We start from the raw sequence: 25150 nt of genomic DNA, 5'->3' as shown, positions 1-25150 counted from the left end.
CGAATTTCTCAAGTTATACCGGTGCGATTTGGCCGAAACTTGCATCAAATCATCCTGACATGGTCCCGACAAAGTGTTATTACATATCTGGTAACAACACCCGTCCTTATGTATCCTGGTTATTGTTTACTGTTGGCTTTGGACCCGTCCTTATGTATTCTGACGTTTATTTCATTGACATTGGATTTTTACAGTCACCACAGATAAAAGGTGACTAATTTGGATAACTAGACTTGGTAAAACTTAAATGGAGATAACATTGTCTATGAAGAAATAAGTAGAACATAATAATAAATCTGAGGACCAAACAGTTGATAATATTGAAGAAAAATGAAGACAGGTATATGTTATGTTCATAGTCTAGATAGAGTTTTTAAAATTACTTTTGTATTAAATGTGCCTATACATTCAGAGAAGAAGCAAAGACAAAGCAAGACGGGGAAGAAGGCGATTTTATATACCGAGTCCGCGGACCGCCATGGAATAGGAGGGTGGTCTGTCTAGAGAGAAGGAATGACAAAATACAATAATACATTGTACCATCATAGGAAACTTTAAAATATTGAAACGTGTCAAGAAATAACTTTAACACGATATCAACCGTACTATTCAAGTTAGAGGCACCTCTGCCTATGTCCATCAACTAACTATATAACTATGCATTTTCTACTAAAAGTAGTAATTCATATTGGTCCCACAGTCATTATCCATGTAAAACACGTTGACCATTTTTCACATGTTTGATTGTCCATGTGTAAAGCAAACTCATTCATGCGGATATACATTAACATTTCAAACTCTATCCTATGTAAAGGTATTAACGTGTATATGTAATAGCTCCAAATGAGGAAGTTGATTAAGGACGAGTTGTCGTTCGTGTTGTCTATGGTTAGACCAAAGTTACCAAGGGTCGCCAACAACGGAGATCAGAAAGCACAGACATATTGAAAATATTACCCAAATAAGGACATCAGTCAAACAAAAGGTAATGTTGATATAATTAGATATGATTAATGAGTTAAAAGTCGGGCGAAGTTCTTTCATATATGTAATCTTAACTTCTGTGAAGTAAAAACAAAGTTGTTTATACCTTTATAATGGTAATCCTACACAAACCGAAAGTGGTATTGTAAAATTCAATTTAAAAAGAACCAGTTTTAATATATTTCAATTTCATGATATGAAGACATTTATATTATTTGTTATAAACGTATAATTAATGTTATTTTTTAAATGTTGGGGTTATTAAGTTGGAATGAAGTGTAAACGGAGTAGATTGATCTAAAATGAATGAAGACAAACACGCTTCCCTTAGAAAGGGTTGTAACACTGGTATTAGATTCACCTGTAATATTTTACAGTCGGAAAAATAAACTGGTTAAGATAGTGTTTCCTATACATGTCATTACAACGATAGTATGGATGACAGGGTTGTCATTCGTCTTGTCCATAGTTAGACCATAGTTATCAGGGATCACCAACAACGGAGATCAGGAAGTACAGAAATATTGAAAATATAACCCAAATAAGGACAACATACAAACAAAAGATAATGTTGACATAATTAGACGTGATTAATGACAACAAAAGGCGGTCTAAGTTCTTTGTTTTATATAATCGTAATTTCTGTGAAGTAAAAAACAAAGTTGTTCATACCTTTATAATGGTAATCATTCGCAAACCGAAAGTGATTTTGTAAAGCTCAATTTAAAATGTACCAGTTTTAATATAATTCAATTTCATTATATTGAGAAATTCATATAATCTCTCATAAATTTATAATTACTGCTATTTTTTAAATGTCTGGGTTATCAAGTTGAAACAGAGTATAAGTGTAAACAGAAAATTGATCTAAAAATAAATGATGACAGCACGCTTTACTTAGTAACGGTTATAACACGGGTAATATTTTACAGTCGGAGACATAAACTGGTTAAGATTGTGTTTCCTCTACATACCATTACAATGGAAGTATGAATGGCGAGATTGTATAGGGACGCTAAATGGCCAAAACAAGGCTGTGGATAAGTACGAGTTGTCGTTCGTCTTGTTTATACTTAGACTATAGTCAGATACAAGGGAAAACCAACAACAGAGATCATTCTCAAGTACAGAAATATTGAAAATATTATCGAAATAAGGAACGCAGCCAAACAAAAGACAATGTTGAGATAATTCAGTTGAAATTTTATTGTATACCCCGCAAACCCAGCCCGAAACCTAGAAAAAAAGTTAAATCGTTTTTAAGTAGATAAATGGTCAAAATTCCACACCTCCGAGAAAAAAGTGTTCTGGTTTAAAACATTAAAACTCCCAAGATCTAATCAATCAAATCGTTTTGTAAAAATGAAATGCTTACATTAGGGCACTGTGAGAACCCTTACCTCAGATTTGCAGACGAAAACGTCAAAAGATTAACGCTTGGTATTATAAAAATTGTATTAGGCACATTCCATTAACACAAATGAACAATAACAACAAAACAAGAAAACACAAAGCACCAATTGCAATTTATTAATTTTTTTTTTATTTTTTTTTTTTTTCACTCCTTCCTGAGCCTTACGTGGTCACGAAAAAATCGAGGCCCTCTCCTGCGGTGAATCTAGGGGGGGAGAGGAGGGGGGTCTACTGTGCACGTCCCGCCCCCTACAACTTAAACGAACCAATGTTTTTATTTCTGTAAGCCCTTTAAAATGAAATTAACGCCGTAAATACGGCAGGCGTAGTAGTGTTTCTTTGCTATACAAGCAAAAATAATACAACTCGCGACACCTCCATATTGTATAAACTGGTGAATTTAATACTTCCGGTTAGGACGTCAGTCGAAGCTGTCCTGCCATCTGTCTTAGTTTTATTTTTTTTCGACTAAATGATTGAAAAATACAGTTCAAAACATTGGACAATTTTTTCAACCGAATGGAAAGACTCAAATTGTTGGGCATCAAAAAGACCCACAAATGAGAAACAAACCAACTATGCATAATCAGCAGACCAGACCATATAGTTTATTATCTAACCACATTATAATGTAGATATTATTTTCAATATATCCAATTCCCACTAACTCGCAGGAAATGAAAAAATACGGATTTTAAAAAAGCTGCAAAAACAAAAGGGTAATGTTTTTAGCCAAATTTTTTCATAGTTTGGCGCCCCCCATGGGGGGGGGGCATGGGTGGGGGGGGGGGGGGGGGCGACGAAGAGGGACGCATCAAAAATTGTTACTTGTGTCAAACAGCAAACTATTAAATTCTGAAAATCAGTATATTTGACCCCTTCGTTAATACAATCATTAAAACACAACAAACTTTAAAACACAGATTTAAGACAGAATAAAAAAAAAGAAAAAAAAAAACAAAACAAAGCAACAAAAAAAAAAATGCGAAGAGTTAAGCATAGTCATAAAAGCTCTCCGTAGTATGAACACGTACATCAAGGATGGCCGCCATCTCGAAATTTCGAGCTGAACGAATTGAAAAAATAGATCCATAGCATTAACATTAACATTTTCGAAAGCCGATAGTAGACAAATGAAAAGTATTCGAAAATGATCATGATAGTAAAACATCAAATTCATATCGGGTGACCATATTAATCCAATAATATGTATGTAGATTATTCTACTCTACCGTCCATGGGAAATGGTGAAAAATCAAGGATTTTAATCTCAAAAAATTTGATAATATTTTTTAGCAAATGTTTCATATTTGGTCTTTTAAACTCTAGCCTATTAAATGTGTATCCGCAACATAGAAACTGATTCTTCGAAACACAGTTTATTTGACTCGTCTATCAAATCACATCCGAAAAACACTAAAATATATAAATACAAAAAAAAAAAGAAAAAAAAAAAAATAAAAGAATTTTTAATTTAAAAGCAAAAAATTGGGTTATAAAAACCACACATTAAGTTTACAAAACATATCACCTGATGGATTTCATCTATACATGAGTGAATGATGCAAATTTATTCAAATCAAGCTGCCAAACCCCCGCTGATCAACTGGACAGTTTCCTGGTGAATTACACTGTTCCCCTTCAAACTAAGTTATGGACGTTATTTGACCGAATATTAAAAGTAGGAAACATAGAATGGTAGAAGGTTGAACAGAATATCTAGCCTCGGGTAGGAGCAAGTCACAGTAATCGAGTTTAAGTTGTATGCATCCTATCTTATCAAATATGTCAGAAAGATAGCCAAAGACTCGTTTCCACATAGTGTCATTTTTTCGTTGTGTCTCTTCAATAGCACATTATCATTTGTGCCTGCTTTCCCACCTCACTGCACTTATCCACTGGACGTGACTCGGCTAAGTCCTGGTAGGCTGGTACAGTGCAGTCCAAATCAGAGTAATCGAGATATCATTAATACTGAATACGTCGAAAGCGAGAGCGTCGTCTACGATGTCGATCTGTAGATGAATTGTGACAGCTACAATTACCAGTTGTTGATCTTAGCCTGTCAACTATCATGGCCCATCCATTGGCCGGAGTAATTTAATATTCAGGAACAAACAGTTTCAGTGGATGTGGGATCCCTCCTTACAGATTCTATACACTATCGTATATGCAGGTTTCAGAACTTCTCAGGAAAATACGAACCAGATCCAGATTCTTTCGATGGGAGGAAAGATTCAACAACACATTCATCAAACCTTGTGGACACCTCTCCGTGCGGGCACTATATGAATGGCACAGTTGATGAGTCCTCGAGGTCTTTAATGAGGTCAATATAGCAACGTTAAATGTTTTTCATTGGTCAGACACTTTCCCGCCATGTCCCATGAAGGTGTACACTGGTTGTAGTCGCAGTCTGGTGTATATGCGTGGATAACACCATTGGAATAAATTCACTCCCAGAAAAAGTTTTCTACAGTGCTCTCCAGACTTGGCAAAGAGAGGCAACTTGCACCTGTAGACCTCATGTTATGACGCTCAAATAATTCACCTGTGGTCATCTATGGTCTCACTGATGGTCTCACGAAGGAATGAGTGAATTGTGCTTCTAACGAATTAAGGAGATGGCCAACTCAACCATTCGCCAGAATGGATGGCTGTCTGTTGTCTTATTGCCATACCTACCGGGAGAGGTCTGGAACATCATATACGAACATGTGAAATCACTAGGTTGAAAACAGGATGAGCTCCAACATCCGCGAACCCGATGTTCTTGATGTTACCTCTGGCCATGGACGGTTGAGAAGTTAGAACCACGATGGTAAACCGGTAATGTAATGTCACATCAGCTCATCAGCTCATCGACACTCTGGCGAGAAAGCACGCACAAAGATAATGCTTATCATTAAGAACTATTGAAAGAAATATGTGATACTGCAGTAACCATCTGACATTTCCTTACGTTACACACAGACAAATAAAGTTAACAGTGGATGCGCTATTTCTAAAAGAAACAAATTTCGGAAAGTGTCGTGGTATTAACGGAAACAAATGCTTTCTTCAGTTTTAATTTGATACCCTATTAGTTGGCGTTGTGCAGTAAAAATTCATTTTGAGACGCTACTATAGTCTACAAACTTTCGAACACGAAAATGGATTTTGTTAGGAAATTGTCAAGTCCCACTTAGATATTAAGCCACCTTAAAATTCAAATGTGTTAAGATATGGATCGTCAATTGCCAATGTTATCTTCAGGAAGTTCTAAGACATCCGGAAACTGTAGTGTCAGCGGTTTGGAAAAAAACAGCAATCATGTACCCTGTATACGCACCCGGTGATGTTTTGTAAACCAAATGATGGTATAACAATCATTCTCTTTTGAATTTCTATATATTTTTGTTGTTGTTGTTTTTACTAATTGATAAGAGGTCAAATAACTGATTACGAATAATAGTTTCTTGTTGGGAAACAATTACAGCTGCGTAAAGCCAAATATGAAAAATTTGCTAAAAAATTATCATTTTTGAGCTTAAAATCCTATTTTTTCATTTCCTGCGTAGAAATCACTACATATATTGGATTATATGGTCCCGATATGAATTTGATGTTCTATTATGATCATTTTGATACCTCATTTGTCTACTTCGGTTGAAAAATGTTAATGCTATGACTATTTTTCAATTGTTAGTGAAATTCGAGATGGCGGCCATCTTGATGACGTCATAACCGGAGCTTATACAATGTTAACATTGTTTTTTTGTTGGTGTTGTTTTTACTGATTGATAAGAGGTCAAATAAACTGATTAGAAATAATAGTTTGCTGTTGACAAACATTTTTGCTGCGTCAAGCCAAATATGAAAAATTTGCTAAAAAAATTACCATTTTTGAGCTTAAAATCCGATTTTTTCATTTCCTGCGTAGAAATAGCTACATATATTGGAATATATGGTCCTGATATGTATTTGTTGTTCTATTGTGGTCATTTTGATGCCTCATTTGTCTTCTTCGGTTGAAAAATGTCAATGTTATGACTATTTTTCAATCTTTAGTGAAATACGAGATGGCGGCCATCTTGATGACGTCATAACCGGAAGTTCATCCCAGTTTATACAATGTTACCTCTCGATTTCGTTATCAGTGGGTCATAAGGCTTCAGAAAAACCTTGGTTCGTTAAGTTGTGGGGGGGGTGCACGTAGACCCCCCCTAGATCCCGGCCTAAAACCCCTCCTTGAACAGTTTACCTTTAAAATTGTCACTTAAATCGTCAGTGCGACCACAGTTTACCTGTACCTATGTAAAGTTCATTTCTGCTGTAAAATAATTCAATGTTCACAGTGATGACTTTTTGTTGTTGTTTTTTTTTCAATTTATTTTTTTTCTATTTCTTTATTTTAGTGTAGTTTCGTAAAAAAAAACTATTAAAAATAACAAATATTGGGGAAAATCCTGCACACTGACCTCGAATTTATATGTCGGATTTAGAAACAGGAACATGCGTTTCTTTTGAACTGTTCTATATTAGAAAAAGTAAGTCATCAGAACTTTTTCTGTGAAGCACTCACTCTGTCAAAAATGGATAAAATGGGTATTTTCATCTTCCATATTTACGGAAAGTGACTAACATACGCTGCTAATCTGAGCAAAAATAACTTGACAAGGTTTTGTTATTATTTTCTTTGGTAAAACAATACTCGTACTTATTAAATAACCAATTTGAAAAACATCTGTGATTCACAATACCAAGGACTTTTATTTCAAAAATCTGTATCAGAAAAAAGTCATAGGGAAATCTTACTTTCGAGCAGAGAAGTTTCTTAATTAATTCTACTCGTCATTACCGCGATAACAACCTCGTTTTAACAAAATTGACACATATTCGTCAAATGTTATTTGAGTATAGATAAATCACAATGGTACATTTGAACAAGAGCTGTAGTTTGAATTGTTGGCTAAAACGTCATTTTTGTAAGGTTTTCCTGAAAAGCATGCTGGGATATGTCGAAGGTACAAGTATAAATAGGCTATACTAATCGGTGTACAATGAAATAAATATGTTCCGTTGAAGAAACTGCGAAATATGCGCCTTATAAAGCTCTATATAGTAACTAATTCCCATGTCCCTGTGGGCTGACAATACGTCAGTTACGTTTGCCGATGTTTGAAATATATTCACAAATATCCTAAACTGATGAACTCTTACGTATGTTTGATCAATACATTTTTTGTCTATTCCAGATCGACCTGTACATAGCCCTTTGATAACAGACATGGCCGACGCTGTGCAAATGTATAAGTACAGTTGCCTTATGTGTACTAATCCATACACCGAACCTAGACTCCTGCTTTGTGGTCATACTTTCTGTTGTCGATGTTTGTCATCATACATCAACGAGGAATACGTCACAGCAGACGACAGACTCTACTTCCCATGTCCAGTATGCGAGACACCGACGTATAACGATGATGTCAATGCGGACGTAAGTACCTGGGCGACATGCCTACCGAAAAATGATTTGCTTGTTTCTCCTACAGCACAGATGTCTGGTGTCCAGTTTTGTGATCCATGTCTTCGGGGAAAAGAATCGAACCCTGCCGAAGTCACTTGCACTGAATGTGAGGAGAAGCTTTGCATTCAGTGCCGAATTCATCATGAAAGAAGCAAACTATCAGCTACACACCAACTTAACTCCATCTCTGGAAATATTGGACTACTTGCCAGTGTCTATGAAATGTGTCATCAACATGTGGGAAACACATTCGATTTCTACTGTGTGGACCATAGTGCTATGTGTTGTAATACTTGTGTGTTGGTGTCCCACAGACAATGTAACAATGTAAAACCAATGAAGGATGTGATCAAGAAGAGTACAGCTACACCGAGTCCGGTTGAGTCAGAATTGAAGGAAGTGACTGAGGAAATAAAGAAGATGATAGAGGAAGATGATTTAGGGATAGACGCCCTAAACGCAAAAGAAAAAGAAGTTTTAACTGTGATGACAGACAGAATAGATAAAGCTAAGGACAAACTAGATAACATGAAGAAAACATTCCAATCTGACGTTGCTGATATTTTCAGATTGAGAAGAGAACAGCTTATGACTCGACGGAAGTGTGTTCATTCATTTCACATCAACGTGGAAAATTCACACCAGTTGATATCGGATTCAGAACATCAGCTATCAGACCGTCACCGATTTGTCATAAGAGAACATACAAAAAATCAAATTTTGGGACATTACCGTCGAATGCATCAAAATACCAAGAAAGAAGCAAATAGGTTTGACATCACATTGAAGCTAGATGAAACAATTGATAAAATCATGAAAATGCCAAACATTGGAACTGTTGAAATCACCTCGTCGCATTCACCTGTGTCACAAAATGCAAATGGTCGAATAACTTCCATGATTGGAAGTTTACTTTCGACGCCTTCAGCTACTAATTTTGGGGACTCAACATCGACTTCCGACTTGGCGGGATCTCTGCAGCATCTGACAGTCCAGACTACCTCAATAACGACTGCTGTGGATGTATGGACCGGCTCGGTATCCTGTGTACATACAGTTAACGCCAGCACACTTCGAGGAGTGTGTAGACCTTGGTTGACGGGAGGTATCTTTACTGACAACAATGAGTTACTTATCACAGATTACACTAACAACAGACTCCTACTGTTTGATGATAAATATTCCTACCAGAGGGAATGCAAAGTTGATGGTAACCCTATAGATATAGCACGTGGACGTACACCTGATGAGATATTTGTGACTGTATACCAGAACTCCATACTGAGATGTACACTACGGAATGGTCAGCTGTCCGAGATCAGCAGGATCAGTGGTCCACCCGATACCTGGGGTATAGCAGTACACGGGGATAACATCCTGGCCGGTACTTATAATAGTGTGAAGGTCATGTCTGTCAATGGGAAGGTCACCAAGTCTATAAAGAAGGCAGGGTGTGGCACATACCTCGCCGTATCTACATATAACTCTACTGTATACCAAAAAGATAACAATGACGTGGTGTGTAGACGACTAGACAGTGACGCAGTAGTCTACAGGTACAGGGATCCTGGTCTGAGGGGTCCTGTAGGTATTGGACTGGACCGGGACCACAATGTGTATGTGTGTGGTTACTTTTCCAGAAACGTTTACCTTATATCACCTGACGGATCACGTGGGAGGGTACTACTGCCCAAACTGTCCGGTATCACCAATCCGTACGGTATAGTGGTCCATCCAACCAAACAGGAGTTCGTGGTTACTTCTAGGCAGGAATCTACTGCACTCGAGGTGTACAGATTCAGTGATGACAACATGTAGACAGTTTTATAGATAACACCAGTATGATAAGACTTCGAACCATCTGATTTGATAACTTTTGTCACCGAAATGATGTTTTCAAATTCCATTGATCCATTCCATCTCATGAAGCTATTTACGATCAAACGGACTATTTTCTATTTAAACTGGTGAGCGTATACATTTGCATTGTGTGTTATATTAGAATGATTTTACACAAACTTCATTCGCTTTTTGTAAACGCATGTTTGGAGTTAAAAAATGCATGGAATGATTTTCTTTATACTTGAGCTTGGTAGAGAACGACGTTTTATGAAATACTAGTTAAAATTAAAGCAACTCATGTATGGAGGAAAGATTATTTATGAATGACGACTGGACTAACATCATCAAAATTAACCTAGATTTTGCCCTCTCCTACATTTGGAATGTCAATGTGAGGTTAAAAATATAATTCTGCAAAAGGTTATCTATTCAAACATATCATAGATAAGTTCTGTATGCAATACATTTTATTAATACCAAGTGATTATTGATGTAAAAGCTCTATAGTAAGAATCAATTTTTCATCACATACTTTTAAAAAAGAAATAGTAGCTAAATAATGTTAATGAAATAGAATCTTGTATGCCGAACCCAGTCCCTTGCTCGTAGAGTAATGCTACTTTTGTCTAGAACTGCTCAAATCGCTCTGACAGAAGTGTGTTTACCTTATTAGTTGAATTGTTTTGCATAAAAAATCATTATATCACCTCCACAGTGGTTATGTAGTTCTTTTGTTTAACGTACGTGACTTTGGCTCGGATATTGGTACAGCGTACATATTGTACCTGCTTAATCGTATTGATCAACGATTTGTAATTACAACGGTATCAATTAAAATACTAAACAATGACGTGGAATTTGTCAATATCTTATGTTATATGTTTAAAAATAGATAATACATTTATGAAAATTTGCTTCTATGTAAAGATTAGCCTGATTGTCCTTTACATTTAAAAATCATACATTTAAAATGAAATAAATTAATATTTCTATTTTAATATGCGAGACGTACATGCATCTTACATATATCTTTGTAAATACTTACTTGTATTGTTAAAATACGTTATTATAACGTTATAAAGATTTATGAAATATGAATTGTGTTGTATATATATTGTTAGTATAAATCGTGATTTTATATGATGATCAAACGTCAAAATCGCATTTGTTTTTTGTATGCACACGTTTACGCAAGTTTTGAACGAAAAATAGCCTAACATATAGTTTTATAATTTGTTAGCCTACTATCATCAGATGGGGATTTATTTTAATCACATTCTGTCCTTGGTCCAAGTGATCTTTCTCAAATTTCATATAAGGACCCTGGTTGTACACAGTGCATTTTGAAACCGATCCGAAAACAAGTTGGCCGACAGCCATCTTGGATTTTGACAACTGAAGTTTATTATTGATATTTATCCGAAAGAACTATGAGGGACTTCTTTCAAATATATTATAGTATTATGTAGGTTCCTTTATTTTCCTTATTCCGCTGTACGCCTTTATGAATTCAAAGCTTCTTTAGTATTTGAAAGCAGGCTGTGATAGTTGAAAGTGAAAACTCGACATTTAGAAGTAAAGTCTGGAATTCACCAGGGCTCAGTTTTAGGACCATCATTCTTCTTGTTCCACGGTGCGGATTTATTGGTTGAGAGCTTCCTTAGAAACAGAAAGCAGGCTGTGATAGTTGAAGGTGAAAACTCGACATTTAGAAGTAAAGGCTGGAATTCACCAGGGCCAATAATGTGTAAGTTTGGTTTCAGAGCCAGAGTATCTCAGGCTACTTGTTCCACTGTACGTCTTTATGCAACTGACATAATTGCATTCCTGGTTATAACATCATCATCAGATGCGATTTGTCTTCAAGAAGACCTGGATAAGCTTGCCCAATGGGAGACGTCATGGGAAATGTCATTCCAACCAGACAAATATAACATCCTCTCCATGTTAAACTACAAACAGGTCATACATATATTCATCCTCGATACTCCAGGGCTTCCGATCACTTACGATCTCTACACCCCTGGACTATCTCATAGTGAAATTGAAGGCAGCTCAGCGGAAAACATTTGACCAATCACAGGCTAGCAAATATTTCATATGAAGACTACAGAGAGAGCGACGCCTAACATCAAAGCCACAGAGTCAACCACAGTGTACCGTTATACGGCTCTTTTGATGTACGTCAAATGACTAAGTTACCTGTTCTATTCTGTTGCCTCCAGTTTTACTATGAGATAGTCCAGGTGTGTAGAGATCGTAAGTGATCGGAACCCCTGGAATATCGAGGATGACATATATTTTACACCAGAAAGAACTACAACATGTAGACAAACTTGTAATGGGAATCACATGTTGGTGACATGAAAACTGGCGCTCACTAGAACGTGTAGGCAAACTTGAAATGGTATGTCAGATATGCAATGGTATCAAGCAACTTTTGTAACTGAAGAAAACTCTGATTCGTCTGCTGTTTTTATTGAGAAAATAGATGTACCATAATTTGTCAGCGATGGAGCATCTTTAATGTTAATAACACACGGAAACTTTTGCACGTTTTGTCAAACTGTAAAGATGACGTAAGAGAATGTTGAAGTTTAACTTCGAAATCTAAAAATAGTAACTTTGACTTGACGGAGGGATATTTCGGAGTGTCCAGAGTACTAGTGTACCCGAAGTGTTCCGTACAAAGTCTGGGACCGAACTGATTTAAAATGAAATATATCACGCTTTTTAAAGTGAATAGTCGGGCAAAGAAAGCCAAAAATGCCTGTCTAAAAGTGCGTTCATTGGCCGCATAATCCAAAAGTTCTCACATATGGTAATATATTATAAAAAGTTATCAACTTTCCCCTAATTACAACCAAAAGTCCCGAAGTTCAAAAGAAATTAATTTAAAATTCGAATATCCAGACTGTTTGATTAAATCGTAGACGATCACGTGACTTTCCAGACCAAACGAAATGGCGTGCCTAGTCAAAAGAAAAGTTGAAAGCATTGAAAGCGAGGCTGCGTGGAAATGTAACTACGGACATAGTGAGCCGGGAGGACGTTTTAGAATTCCCAAACTTTAAATAAATTTCTTCGTACGCAGACAGATTTTGACGAGAGATTTTATTTTTCCATTTCATAAGAAATTATACTGGATACATTCACACCATTTTTACCGACTTTAACCATCCTTGCCCGACTGTTCACTTTAAAGATGCTCCACCGCTTACAAATGGGATTTTTTTCACTATCAAAAAACAGGAGCAGACGATTTGGTGTTTTTCTTCAGTTACAAAAGTTACTTAATTTACACCATTACCACCATTGAAAAGTTTGAGCTTCTACTTTTATTTCAAGTTAAAAATATGAAAAATAATTAATTGCATCCCGAAAAAAAATGTCCGTGACACTATATATCCTATATGGAATGAAGTACTGATTGCGCATGCACCAATGGCGAAATAAATTATTTTATTTTTGTGTTAAATAGGCATAAATACACACGATTAAACATCTATTATTGTTCAAATGATGAATATCATTTATCCTCTGTCGGCGGTGGAGCATCTTTAAAAATACATGTTCATACAATACAATTATAGAATTATGATTGACGTATATCGCTCATTCGGATATAAATTAGATGTTGTCAGAGTCCCTTAGTATTCCGATTAAGCAATAGACTGGACAATGCATCCTTCATAAAGGATATCCATAGAGTAAATATAATCAAGTCTAATAAATATCAAATTATACATAATAGTAAACTCACGATTGGTGTTAAAATTTAGCAACTATTAACACAAGTTCAAAACACTTTTTAATTTATCATAAAATTCTTTGTGATATATACTTTATTAATATCACAGAACCAAACTATCGTCTCATCTATGGCCGCAAACAGAGCCTTCAGTTTTGCTTTCAAATACTTCATGGGTGGATATAACGACAGTGATAAAATATAGTAACCCTCGAAATATCGAGATGGAAATTTTGTATTGAAATCAACACTGTCTATTCCAAACAAGTATTTTCACAAGAGAAAAGTTCTAAGAAGAATTTTACAATCAAGATTAGGCCTACTGATAGGCCTATAAATCAATCTTGTCTAATACATTGTATTTTTATATGTGAAATTATTTTAAGGGCAAACACATTATGCAAGCAAATATTATATGACGAGAACATTTAAAAATAAATCAGTTCAATCAATTTCGATTTATAACATTATCATCGATCGCACGTGACGGATTTCGAGTCTCCGTCTAACGTTTACGTTTAGCGCGCATCAGTGCCATAGATCTAGGGCTAGAAGAGCTTGGGTCTGTCAACTGAGTTATAGCGAAGCCGTCGGCGACGTTTGCAGGTGTAACCAAGCACAGTCTGGTTTGTAGAGTTTTGTAAATAATTTGTGATTGAAACAATAAGTAGTATATTCTTACTGATAGCTACATTTGAAAGCTTGTTTAGCCACATAACTTGTATATAATTACGTTCGTACTGCAGTCACTTCCACAAGTAGGCCTACAAATGTAAAATATTCTGTAAAGTTTGGGACCCGAATCAAGGCTAGTTTCGAAAGATTCTTGACAAAAAAAACACAGTTTAGTTTCAAGGCACAATTCTCAAGCATGTCTTAATTAACTCACTATGGAATATTGTTGTTTTATTTATACAAGCTGCATCTTTTACATGAATTATCTCCCTTTGACTACCTGTTATCAGGAAATGTTTTGTTTTTGTAGCCAAGGAAAATAGTTGAAGAATAAACAATAAAAGTATTTTGCGACCTTAATTATTGTATTTTGCAACAAAAAAAAGTTCATAATGTTTCAAACTGAATATCCTTGGCTATAGAAGTGTATGTAGACTATTATAAATGTTATATTCAGTCTTTGCATTGAGCTATTTATCTCCCTTGTTTATTGACATACCATATTTGCCGTAATTAGCGTCCTGTGCGCTTAAATAATTGTAACAAGAGAGGGAGGGGGGCTTATTTATAAAGTAAAATGTAAGGTGTGGAGTAAAAAAGTCAGCCATATTTTAAATCTTTCTGTACTCATATTTAGGACATAAAACATCCTTGTCTTAAATTGAAATTATCTTCTGTAACTGAACATTGATTTCCTTTCAGAACTCTTTGGCAGGCAATCATGTCGGACATCTTTGAGCACAAAGATGCTTACGCCATTCTGAAGAACAAGTTTGTTGTAGTGATAGGATCCTCAGGTGGGTATATTTCAGGAGCCAGTGGCGCCGCAGATCCAGAGAGATCTTGGAACTTCGAGAAAAAAAAAACCCTTTGAGGCACACCCTAATTTTTCTAATCACAGATTTTCACTATTTTCCTAAATTGCTACTCTTTTGATTTTGAAACACCCTGATGTAGTTCTCTAGTTTTCAGTCAAGGTTCCAGCTGTCCACCATCTTCATCTGTCTACTGACCTCAAGCTTTCTTTAAAACAGTTTCTTCTCTTAGAAAATAAGGCCTGGAGATTTGATATTTGGTAGTTAGCATGCTGGAATACTGTAAAAAGCGAGTTAGTAAGTTTGTTAACTCATTCGTTCATTCATTCATTCATTCATTCATTCATTCATTCATTCATTCATTCATTCATTCATTATTCATTCATTCATCATTCATTCATTCATCATTCATTCAAGGTCAAAGGTGTCAAACTACCATTAAGTTTGTTTAAATGAATGACATTAACCTTAAGTCAAGGTCACTGGGGTCAAATAGACTCCAATCGTTTTAACAACTTCTCAATTTTCCAAGAGGCCATGGTACTTGCTATTGAGCTTATATTGATATAACTAAATTACAGCAATGTCTTTTTGGTAATTGAAGTGGTTTTCAGACCCGATTTTTGTCGTGTGTGACAGAGTGACCGGACTATCATGTCTAGAATACAGTTCTTTTTCATTGTCTGTGTTCATTTTTTTCTGAGGTGTGTCGTGTGCATGTTTGTTAACTTTATCAAAATGTTTTAATTGCCCACATGGCAGAAGCATGTGGCAAACTGTAAAATCTGACAAACTATAGGGTTTTCACAGCTAAATTAATTCATCAAACCTTTAAGGTTTTCAATACATTACTGAAGAAAAAATAACATGTCAAAATAAATGTTCGCCCCGTTATTCTGTATTTGCATATTTATGGAATTATCTACCCTTGTGGGTAGGTATTGATCGTGACATCACATCATACTTTTCTGAGAAAATGATGCTAGTTTTGCTCACAAAATAATAATGTCACACAATCGATACCCACTAACAAGGGAGGTAACTCTGTATAATGCAAAGACGGAATATCACATTTAACTTTATATCTTTGTTTGTTTCACCTTATCTCGTTTTAGTTCATTACAGAGTAATCTGCCCTTGCGAGTAACTATTGATCGTGACGTCATGTGTTTGCGAGCTAATTTCATTCTTTTAAAAGAAAATGAATCGTGTTTAATGATGATGTTACAATTGATACCCACCCATATGGGAGATAACTCTGTATTATACAAAAACAGAATAATCATAGGATTATCTTAATTTACAGTTCAGAGATCCATCTATAAGGACTTGGTGATGTTACTACAGAGAAATACCTACCTCACAGACAAACAGCTCCGTGCAAAGGTACGAAAGTACAAACTGAAAAAACAAATACAGTATTTGGCCAAATAAGCACCCTGGGCCCAGTTTTAGGATTATTTCCTAAATGTAAGAAATCCCTTAACTTAAAATTCTAAATGATGGATTTGAAGGAAGGTTCTATTCTAACTTAAGATTTTTCCTTATCTTCTGTAATTATTTTCTATGGAGAATTTCAAGTTAATAAGGGATTCCTTAAAAATTTAAACTTTATTTATTTTACATCGATTGAGAAACAAGTTATACAACTTATATAAATCACTCTCGATGGCCCGGATGTAAGCACGCGAGGGGTCTTATTGTGGGAGGAAACCGGCATGCTGGGAGAAAAACTCATGTGATGGGGCAGGTGACCCCTGACCTTTTCACGTCCGTGCCGGGGATCAAACCCCGGCCGGCTAAGTGAAAGGCGAGCGGCTTTCCTTAAATAAAGGGATTCCTTAAATTAAAGGAGTAGTCATGAAACTGGGCCCTGAGCGCTTCAAAATAAAAAGAAAGGGGGCGCTAGATAAACCAAATTTGGACTAGCCTTTCATGAAATTATTGCACAAAGTAAGCAATAAATCAGTTTTCCAAAAGCAATAAGATATAGAAAAAACCTTAAGGTTTCCATATTTAAAAACAAAGAAAAAAATCCCTCTTTCTATTGTCAGATCATTATTTGGTGGGTGCCAAGGTCCCTTTGGGATCTCTTGTTTCAGTCTGCACTAAATTGTAGGTCATGCAGTGAAATTGAAGCTTCAATAATGTGAGAGGGGGGAGGGAGCTTATAAGGATGGAGGTATTTATTGGGTTGAATATGGTATGTTGTATAACACATTACCATTAGGGCTAAGTCTGATAATTTTACTTTTAATAACTTCAGAAACATTTATGATTTTTTAAATTTGAAATTATAGTCAATTTTTTTGCCAGATTTCAAGGATGTTGTATTGATAATTGTACAGAAACACTTAAAACCTTTTTCATGCAGGTCATAGGTTGTGAAAGAGTAGCGAAAACATACCACAGTCTCCCAAAACACAAACAAATTACAATAGTTGTGTTTAATTTGAAGAAATATCATAATCTTTTTTTAGAAAAATTGCAAATTTGTTTATAACTTAAATACTATAAAAATTCGATAGACGTTCTAATTTTGAAAAAAAATAGGATTTTTGGTGTAGTACATACTGAGCAAAATATTTTTCTCTTATAGCTTTAATTTCCCTGTTTTCACATTTGAAAAAGATAGTGAAATTCATCTCCGATATCAACATGACATAAATTATATAGTCTCTTTTGTAATATACCAAGCCATGGTCTAGTTTCAATAGCAAACTTTATATTAGAGGTACAAAATTTTATAACTGTAGTTCTGTTTTGTTCCGATAACTTTGTTAAATAACTTTCAAAATTAAAATATTGAAACTGCAAATTTGAACTATAGGACGTCCATTAATGGTTAATTGGTTGTGTTATAGGGCGAGATACAATTCGCTTCAGACGAGTTACTACAGGGTGGTAAAAAAGAAGAACTGAACAATGGTATCCACTACCGGGAAGTAAGACAGTTCAAAACGGACTACCATCTGGTGCGATTTTACTTTGTGACACGCTGCTACAACAACTACGTCAATTCCATTTTCACTGAGCTCAAGGATGAGCCGCGACCTGATGCTGTCATCATCAACTCCTGTCTCTGGGACATTACAAGGTGAATCTTTGTCTCAAGGTCATAGAGGTCAAATTTATCTCAAGGTCATAGGGGTCAAATTTATCTCAATGTTATAGTGGTTAAATTTTCAAATTTTCACTGCTGTCACTTAATATTGTGTATTTTTCAAGTACAAAAATATGTAGGTGTAAACTGCTGATATCATTAGGTTTTTGATTATTAGTCTTTATGAATATATTAGGCAAAAAGAAATTTAAAAAGCCTAATAATATCGGCAGGTTTAGCAGACTACTGTTACAGGCCTTTACTCAGAGATCCAAGGAAATATTTTTAACCAAGGATATTGTGTCTGAGATTAAACAGTTTATTACAGTCGCATTTTGATCAAGTTCATATCCAATTTTACTGAGATTTAGTATGGTTTTGCCTTAGTTATACAGGGAAATATACTGGTATGTCATGTCTGTCCTTGGTCAAATGAAAGAAAGATAATTATGCATGCGTAATTCTTGTTTTCAGGTATGGAAATAACTATGTGAATGACTACAAATCCAACCTGGAGAAACTCTGTGAGTGTATGATGAACAATTTAACAGAGAAATGCTTGTGTGTGTGGAATACCACCCTACCCGTTTCCAGGAAAGCCAAGGGAGGCGTGATTGTTCCCGAGGTTGAACACATGATGAACTCTTTACAACTAGAGGTACTGGAGGCCAATTATGTGGCATGTCAGATCGTAGCCTCTCATGGTCTAGACGTGATCGACTTGCAACACTTTCTAAGGTACCATCTACATCGTCGTGCAGAGGACGGCATTCATTGGGATATGACTGCACATCGGAGAATCACCAATTTGATTTTATCGCACATAACGGAGGCTTTAGGAGAAGAGTTGCCCAATCGGACAAAACCAAAAAATGCAGCTCATTCCCAAAATGCAAATAAAAATAATATGAACACAGATTTCAGCCAAACTAAGAATCTGCCCGAACATGGAAATATGGCCGGAAATCCAGTTATGTTTGGAGTACGTTCACAGAACATGAATGCAGTTCCAAATTTTTCAAAGAATTCACCACAATTGTGTCTGCCTGTTCGTCCTTCAGGCCCTCCACAAGATGTAGCACAACAGATTAACTATGGGCAATGTGTTAATATACCAAGCACGGAGGAACGCTACGGTGGACCAATCAGAAAGACCAACTACAGATGTTTCCAGGACAACCAAATGATGAACGGACCAGAAGCTCCTGGAATGAGCGAAGGACACTTCCAAATGATGCAGGCAAGGATGTATCCAGTAGATTTCACTGAAAACCAGCAAGAAAATTTCCATGAAGATGAGTTCTTTGACCAGGAACCAATGGTCAACTCTGCCAATGTTTATGAGAATTTTGGACAAAACATTGAGGAATACAGCTGGCATCCATATGAACGGCAGCAATATCATCCCCCACGACCTGAGGCAGCGCCACCACGGCATCGCGTTCTTCCGTATATTCAGAGAAGAAGGGGCTTCCAGTCTGGATTTCCAGGTCAAAGAGGAGTTTATCTTCAAAATGTCCGCTTTTTCCGTTAATATTTGAGAATCCTTCGTGAGCACATCTGTTTTGTTTGTAAATCATGAAAAGTGAATCAGATTTCCACGATACATTTGTATAATGTAATATTCTACATCATATCATGTATTTGAATGTATTTCAAATTAACAACAAACACTGATTGTAACTTGGATTTTATTAATCCATTAACATTGTCATAAATTACAATGAAAAATATGGTAAGATGCATTCTTTATGTTACATATTGTATTCATGTTATACCAATGTATGAATATCCCAAGATGTCCTTTGTGTTATACCAATGTATGAATATCTTAATTTGTCGTTTTTGTTACTCCAATGTATGAATATCTCAATTTGTCGTTTTTGTTATACCAATGTATGAATATCTCAATTTGTCGTTTTTGTTACTCCAATGTATGAATATCTCAATTTGTCATTTTTTTTACTCCAATGTATGAATATCTCAATTTGTCGTTTTTGTTACTCTAATGTATGAATATCCCAAGATGTCCTTTGTGTTATACCAATGTATGAATATCTCAATTTGTCGTTTTTGTTACTCCAATGTATGAATATCCCAATTTGTCGTTTTTGTTATACCAATGTATGAATATCTCAATTTGTCGTTTTTGTTACTCCTTTGTGTTATACCAATGTATGAATATCTCAATTTGTCGTTTTTGTTACTCCAATGTATGAATATCTCAATTTGTCATTTTTGTTACTCCAATGTATGAATATCTCAATTTGTCGTTTTTGTTACTCCAATGTATGAATATCCCAAGATGTCCTTTGTGTTATACCAATGTATGAATATCTCAATTTGTCGTTTTTGTTACTCCAATGTATGCATTGGTATCTAAGTTTGTCGTGTTATATATTCTCGTGTATGGATATCTCAATTCGTCCTTTATGTTATACCAATGTATGGATATCTTGGTTTTTCTTTTGTGTTACTTCCTTTTTGTTACTCTCTTGTTTCGATATCTCAATTTGTCCTTGTACGGTCAATCTGATTGGATATGTTGTATAGAGAATTGCTAGATAATAATATTTGTTCTTCCTTTAATTTTTTTCTTCAGTTTTTGTTTTACATGTATCTTACTAAGTCTTCAAATATCCTAAGTAAGATACATGTAAAACAAAAACTGAAGAAAATATATAAAGAAAATTTCAGAGAAATAGAAACTGAGAAACTAGACATGGCTAATGTGAAATAATGTTTAGTATGTTAAAATTTCACAATAGGAATTGAAATTACAAATTTTATAGTGACAAGTATGATATAAGTATAGTGTTATTTAAAAACATTAAACAAAAAAACGTTGTTGGTTCTAGTTGGTGGTCAGTCAAAATGTCTCTCATTTCCTAAAGTGTAGTTTTCTTTAATGTATATACATGTATGTATGGGTACCAATAATATTGTTTTGATACAAAGGTGTATTCAGGTTGTTTAAAATTCTGTAGTTTAAATAGGATGAGTTATCTTCTACATGTACTTTAAAATGTTCCTTATTGTGTTTCAGAATAAAAAAAATGTTACATGAATTAAGTGTCTCTTTTTAGTCCACCATCATCAGATTGTGGGCTATTCAAATCGCCTTTAATCTGTCCATCCTTTCTGATCGTTAACAGTTCTTGATATCCCTATTTCTCATAAAGTACTGGATCTTTCTTAAATTTTATATGTAGGTACCCTAGTTGTGCATATTGCATTTTGATACCAGGTAATTGAAGTTAACTACTATTTCTCAGAAAGTACTAAGCAGATTTCTCTCATTTCATATGTAGCTTGGTGCCAAAGGGCTTTTCATCTATAATGAATAAATCTTTCGTTATTGTCAAGGATGGAACAGCCATTTGAACAGCCATTTTCTGTGTTCGCTGCCACAACAATTGTGACGTCACAATGATAATGACATCATAACATGTGGCTGTGGTTCATAGACTATATGAACGCAAACTGCCCTTGGTAACGTTAAGTAGTGGGACTGCAGTGAAAATGTAAATATAGTGAATAATATCTAATACATTTATAAAATATCTGGGCTAACTTTCAATATTATTAACTCATAATGCATTCTTATGGAGAATTTTAAGTTCAGGAATGTTGGAGAAACTGGGTCCTAGTGTTCTACCTATGTTTACTGTAAACAATTATACATGTATTTATCAAAAATGATTGAAATTATTCGAGGAAATTTCACACCCAGAAGCTGAATCTGATTCCTCAAAAGAGATTCCATGGAAATGTAATAAGGCTACAAGCACTCAATGCTCCAGGGGTTAATACACTACTATAACTGACTTGATATCTACCCCTAGACTATCTCGTAGTAAAACCCGAGGCAGTCCAGGAGAAGAAGAAAAACTGAACAATCACAGGCATGCAGAGACTTCCATTGAAGATTTCAGAGAGAGAAATGCCCGATTTCAAAGCCACACGGCCAACCATATCAGTGGACCAATTCTTTATATTCATCAAAGGACCAAACTACCTGCTCATCATTTGTCGCACACAAAGCCTTCAGTTTTGCTATGACATCATCCCAGGTGAATATAAGTATGGCGGTGATACTAGATCAAAATCATTCAACTATGTCAATTTATTTGTATAAGATCTATTCATTGGATTTCATAATTGGGTCAAGCCTTAGGACCAATGATTATATTCAAGACAATTAAAGACCTGTGTTTAAAGGCCACTTGGCTATAAAGAATTTTTTCTTTGACCTTTGAGTGGTCTTTATAGACAGGTTTGACTGTACATGTCATTGGTTCCTACAATTTAAAGTGAACATTCGGGCAAGGATAGCTAAAGTCGGTAAAAATGGTGTGAATGTATCCAGTATACTCTTATGAAATAGAAAAATAAAATCTCTCATCAAAAGGAATAGGAATCTCTCATCAAAAGGAATAGGAATCCTAAAACGTCCTCCCGGCTGACTATGTCCGTGGTTACATTTCCACGCAGCCTCGCTTTCAATGCTTTCAACTTTTCTTTTTTCCAATGGTCAGAACTGGGAAACGTAAGCAGAACTTGACCGTCGTATTAATATGTGAGAACTTTTTGAAGGCCAATGAACGCATTTAGACTGGTTTTCTTTGCCCGACTATTCACTTTAAACTATCAAGAAAGCTTCCTTTAAAATATACATGTCTCTACCACAATAGGCGGTGTTATTCAACTCTCAGGGTATCAAATAAACAATGCAGCTGTTGATTAACAATTTGTTTATACCACACATTCTGATTGGCTGGCACGATGAACTTTGACCGAACTACAGGACGTCTTTCTCAGTGTCGTATCACCTTTTGTCAACGTCATCAATAATCGAGTGACGTCATACTATGCTGTGATATCGCCGTTTGACACCAAAACTGCTGTTGGATTGCGTACTTATCCTCGTCGTATTTCTATCGGCTAAAATCGGATATTATTGTGGTAGAAACAGGTCACACGACTCCTGGTTGTTGGATATGGAATTTATTTCCACACACGTAAGTTATTTTTTAAAAGTTACAAAAGACACGAGCTTAAGCGAGTGTCTTTTGTAACTTTTAAAAAATAACTCACTCGTGTGGAATAAATTCCATATCCAAACAACCACTCGTTGTGTAACCTCTATATCTTCAACTACCAGGACGTTCAAGTTGCCTCTCATTAAGCAATTTCTAATTTCATAGAATCTTAATTATACCGACAACAAAATTAAATGTCCCAAAGCTTACATGCATCCTAAAATACCATGATAAGTAAAATAAAAGATTAATTTGTAAAAATGACTGAGAACATCTCTTTTTATCCCCCGCCCAACGAAGTTGGCGGGGGATATACAAATGGGTTCCGTCCGTCCGTCCGTCCGTCTGTCCGTTGGTCCGTACGAATGGTTTCCGGAGTATAACTCTAAAACCAGTAGAGATATTTCCACGAAACTTCATACACACGTTGGTCTTATGGTCTAGTAGTGCCTTTTGCTATTTTTAGGTTTTCATTTTTTGCATATTTTCCGTAACCATGGAAACATTGCTGAAAATATCATATTTTTGTACCAGGTTCGTTTCCGGAGCATAACTCTAAAACCAGAAGACATATTTCCACGAAACTTCATAGACACATTGGTCTTGTGGTCTAGTAGTGCCTTTTGCTATTTTAAGGTTTTCACTTTTTGCACTTTTTTCTGTAACCATGGAAACATTGCTGAAAATGGCAGATTTTTGTGTAAGAATCGTTTCCGGAGCACAACTCTAAAACCAGAAGAGATGTTTCCATGAAACTTCATAGACACATTGTTCTTATGGTCTAGTAGTGCCTTTTGCTATTTTTAGGTTTTCACTTTTTGTGCTTTTTTCTGTAACCATAGAAACATTGCTGAAAATATCATATTTTTGTAGCAGGTTCATTTCCGGAGCATAACTCTAAAACCAGCACAGATATTTCCACGAAACGTCTTAGACACATTCTTTTAATGGTCTAGTAGTACCTTTTGCTATTTTTAGGTTTTCATTTTTTGCACTTTTTCCGTTACCATGGAAACATTGCTGAAAATATCATGGTAAATGGTAAATGTTACTTTGTAAAACTCCACCCATCTTTGTGTATATAGTCTTAATATAAATGTCAAGGCTGTATACCTGATTCAACAATTGCAGCCCCGCTCTACTTCAATTATACTCCATTTTTCTTAAGCTCAACTTCCTTTTCCCTTTTTTTTCATACACATAAGTCTCCACAATCAAACTTACTTCAGCTTTGATACCTGTATCTCCATTGACGGGGGATCTGAATGACTATGTCCTTGTTAAAATTAATTTTTACATGTTTTTAGCTGACTGAATCCAAGTATTTACAAATGATAAGGGTCATCTACATCCATGTTGAATCATATATAAAGCTCATACAGAGATTTAAGGCAGTAGATAATAAACATCAAATTTGCACTGTAGTTACCAGGTTTTAGCCTAAGGATTCTGAACTATTAAAGATGCACCACCACTGACAAATGGTATTTTTTTCACTATCAAAAACAGGAGCAGACGATTTAATATTTTCCTTTAGTTACAAAAGTTACTTACTTTACACCATTACCACCATTGAAAAGTTTGAGATTCTAATTTTACTTCAAGTTAGAAATATGAAAAATAATTAATGCACCAAAGGCAAAATAAGTTACTTTATATTATTTTTGTGTTAATTAGACATATATACACATGATTAAACACCAATTATTTTTCAAATGATGAATATCATTTATGCTCTGTCGGCGGTGGAGCATCTTTAACAAGTATAATGTTTTCTTCTTTACTTCTATTATTATACATATCTATAACTATCCTATATATGAATTAGGTAAGATAAAAACAATTTATTAATCAAACAAAAAAAATAGCCACCGAAACCAACAGTTGTGCTGATTATTGATATACTAACACGTGTTATTGTTGACAATATACAACTGACGTCACTTCCTGTCTTTGACAGTATTTCCGAAGATTGCCGGAAATTTCTCCGAGATGTGGCGATTGAGCTAGAGTAAC

General features: G+C 35.3%; 2 protein-coding genes across 4 annotated transcripts in view; both read left to right on the top strand.

Moving 5' to 3' along the window:
* Window positions 1–10317, top strand: part of LOC138335443 (tripartite motif-containing protein 3-like) — a 134063-nt gene extending 123746 nt beyond the window's left edge. For 2 of the 3 annotated variants that reach the window (XM_069284533.1, XM_069284534.1), the window contains exon 2: window positions 7635–10317. In XM_069284533.1, coding sequence (XP_069140634.1) covers window positions 7667–9724 — 2058 coding nt within the window. In that variant the 5' untranslated portion in view covers window positions 7635–7666 and the 3' untranslated portion in view covers window positions 9725–10317. Of the gene's footprint in view, window positions 1–748; window positions 986–7634 lie in introns of those variants that run through there. The other variant, XM_069284532.1, reaches the window with a different exon arrangement.
* Window positions 10318–12693: 2376 nt separating this feature from the next.
* On the top strand, window positions 12694–20250 carry LOC138335440 (PC-esterase domain-containing protein 1B-like). Its single transcript, XM_069284530.1, has 5 exons — window positions 12694–14125; window positions 14877–14971; window positions 16296–16375; window positions 17854–18086; window positions 18567–20250. Exons 2-5 carry the CDS (start codon window positions 14896–14898, stop codon window positions 19624–19626), a joined length of 1449 nt encoding a protein of 482 aa, XP_069140631.1. The 5' UTR covers window positions 12694–14125; window positions 14877–14895; the 3' UTR covers window positions 19627–20250.
* Window positions 20251–25150: the final 4900 nt, after the last annotated feature.

This window comes from Argopecten irradians, chromosome 11 (assembly GCF_041381155.1).
Source record: "Argopecten irradians isolate NY chromosome 11, Ai_NY, whole genome shotgun sequence".
NCBI lineage: Eukaryota > Metazoa > Mollusca > Bivalvia > Pectinida > Pectinidae > Argopecten > Argopecten irradians.
This window is presented reverse-complemented; position numbering and strand designations above follow the sequence as displayed.

What these genes read in the sequence shown, in the direction of transcription:
- LOC138335440 (XM_069284530.1), top strand. Translation starts at nt 14,896, where the DNA reads ATGTCGGACATCTTTGAGCACAAAGATGCTTACGCCATTCTGAAGAAC. An exon ending in ACAAACAGCTCCGTGCAAAG is followed by an intron (nt 16,376 to 17,853) that starts GTACGAAAGTAC and finishes GTTGTGTTATAG; the next exon opens with GGCGAGATACAATTCGCTTC. An exon ending in TGTCTCTGGGACATTACAAG is followed by an intron (nt 18,087 to 18,566) that starts GTGAATCTTTGT and finishes TCTTGTTTTCAG; the next exon opens with GTATGGAAATAACTATGTGA.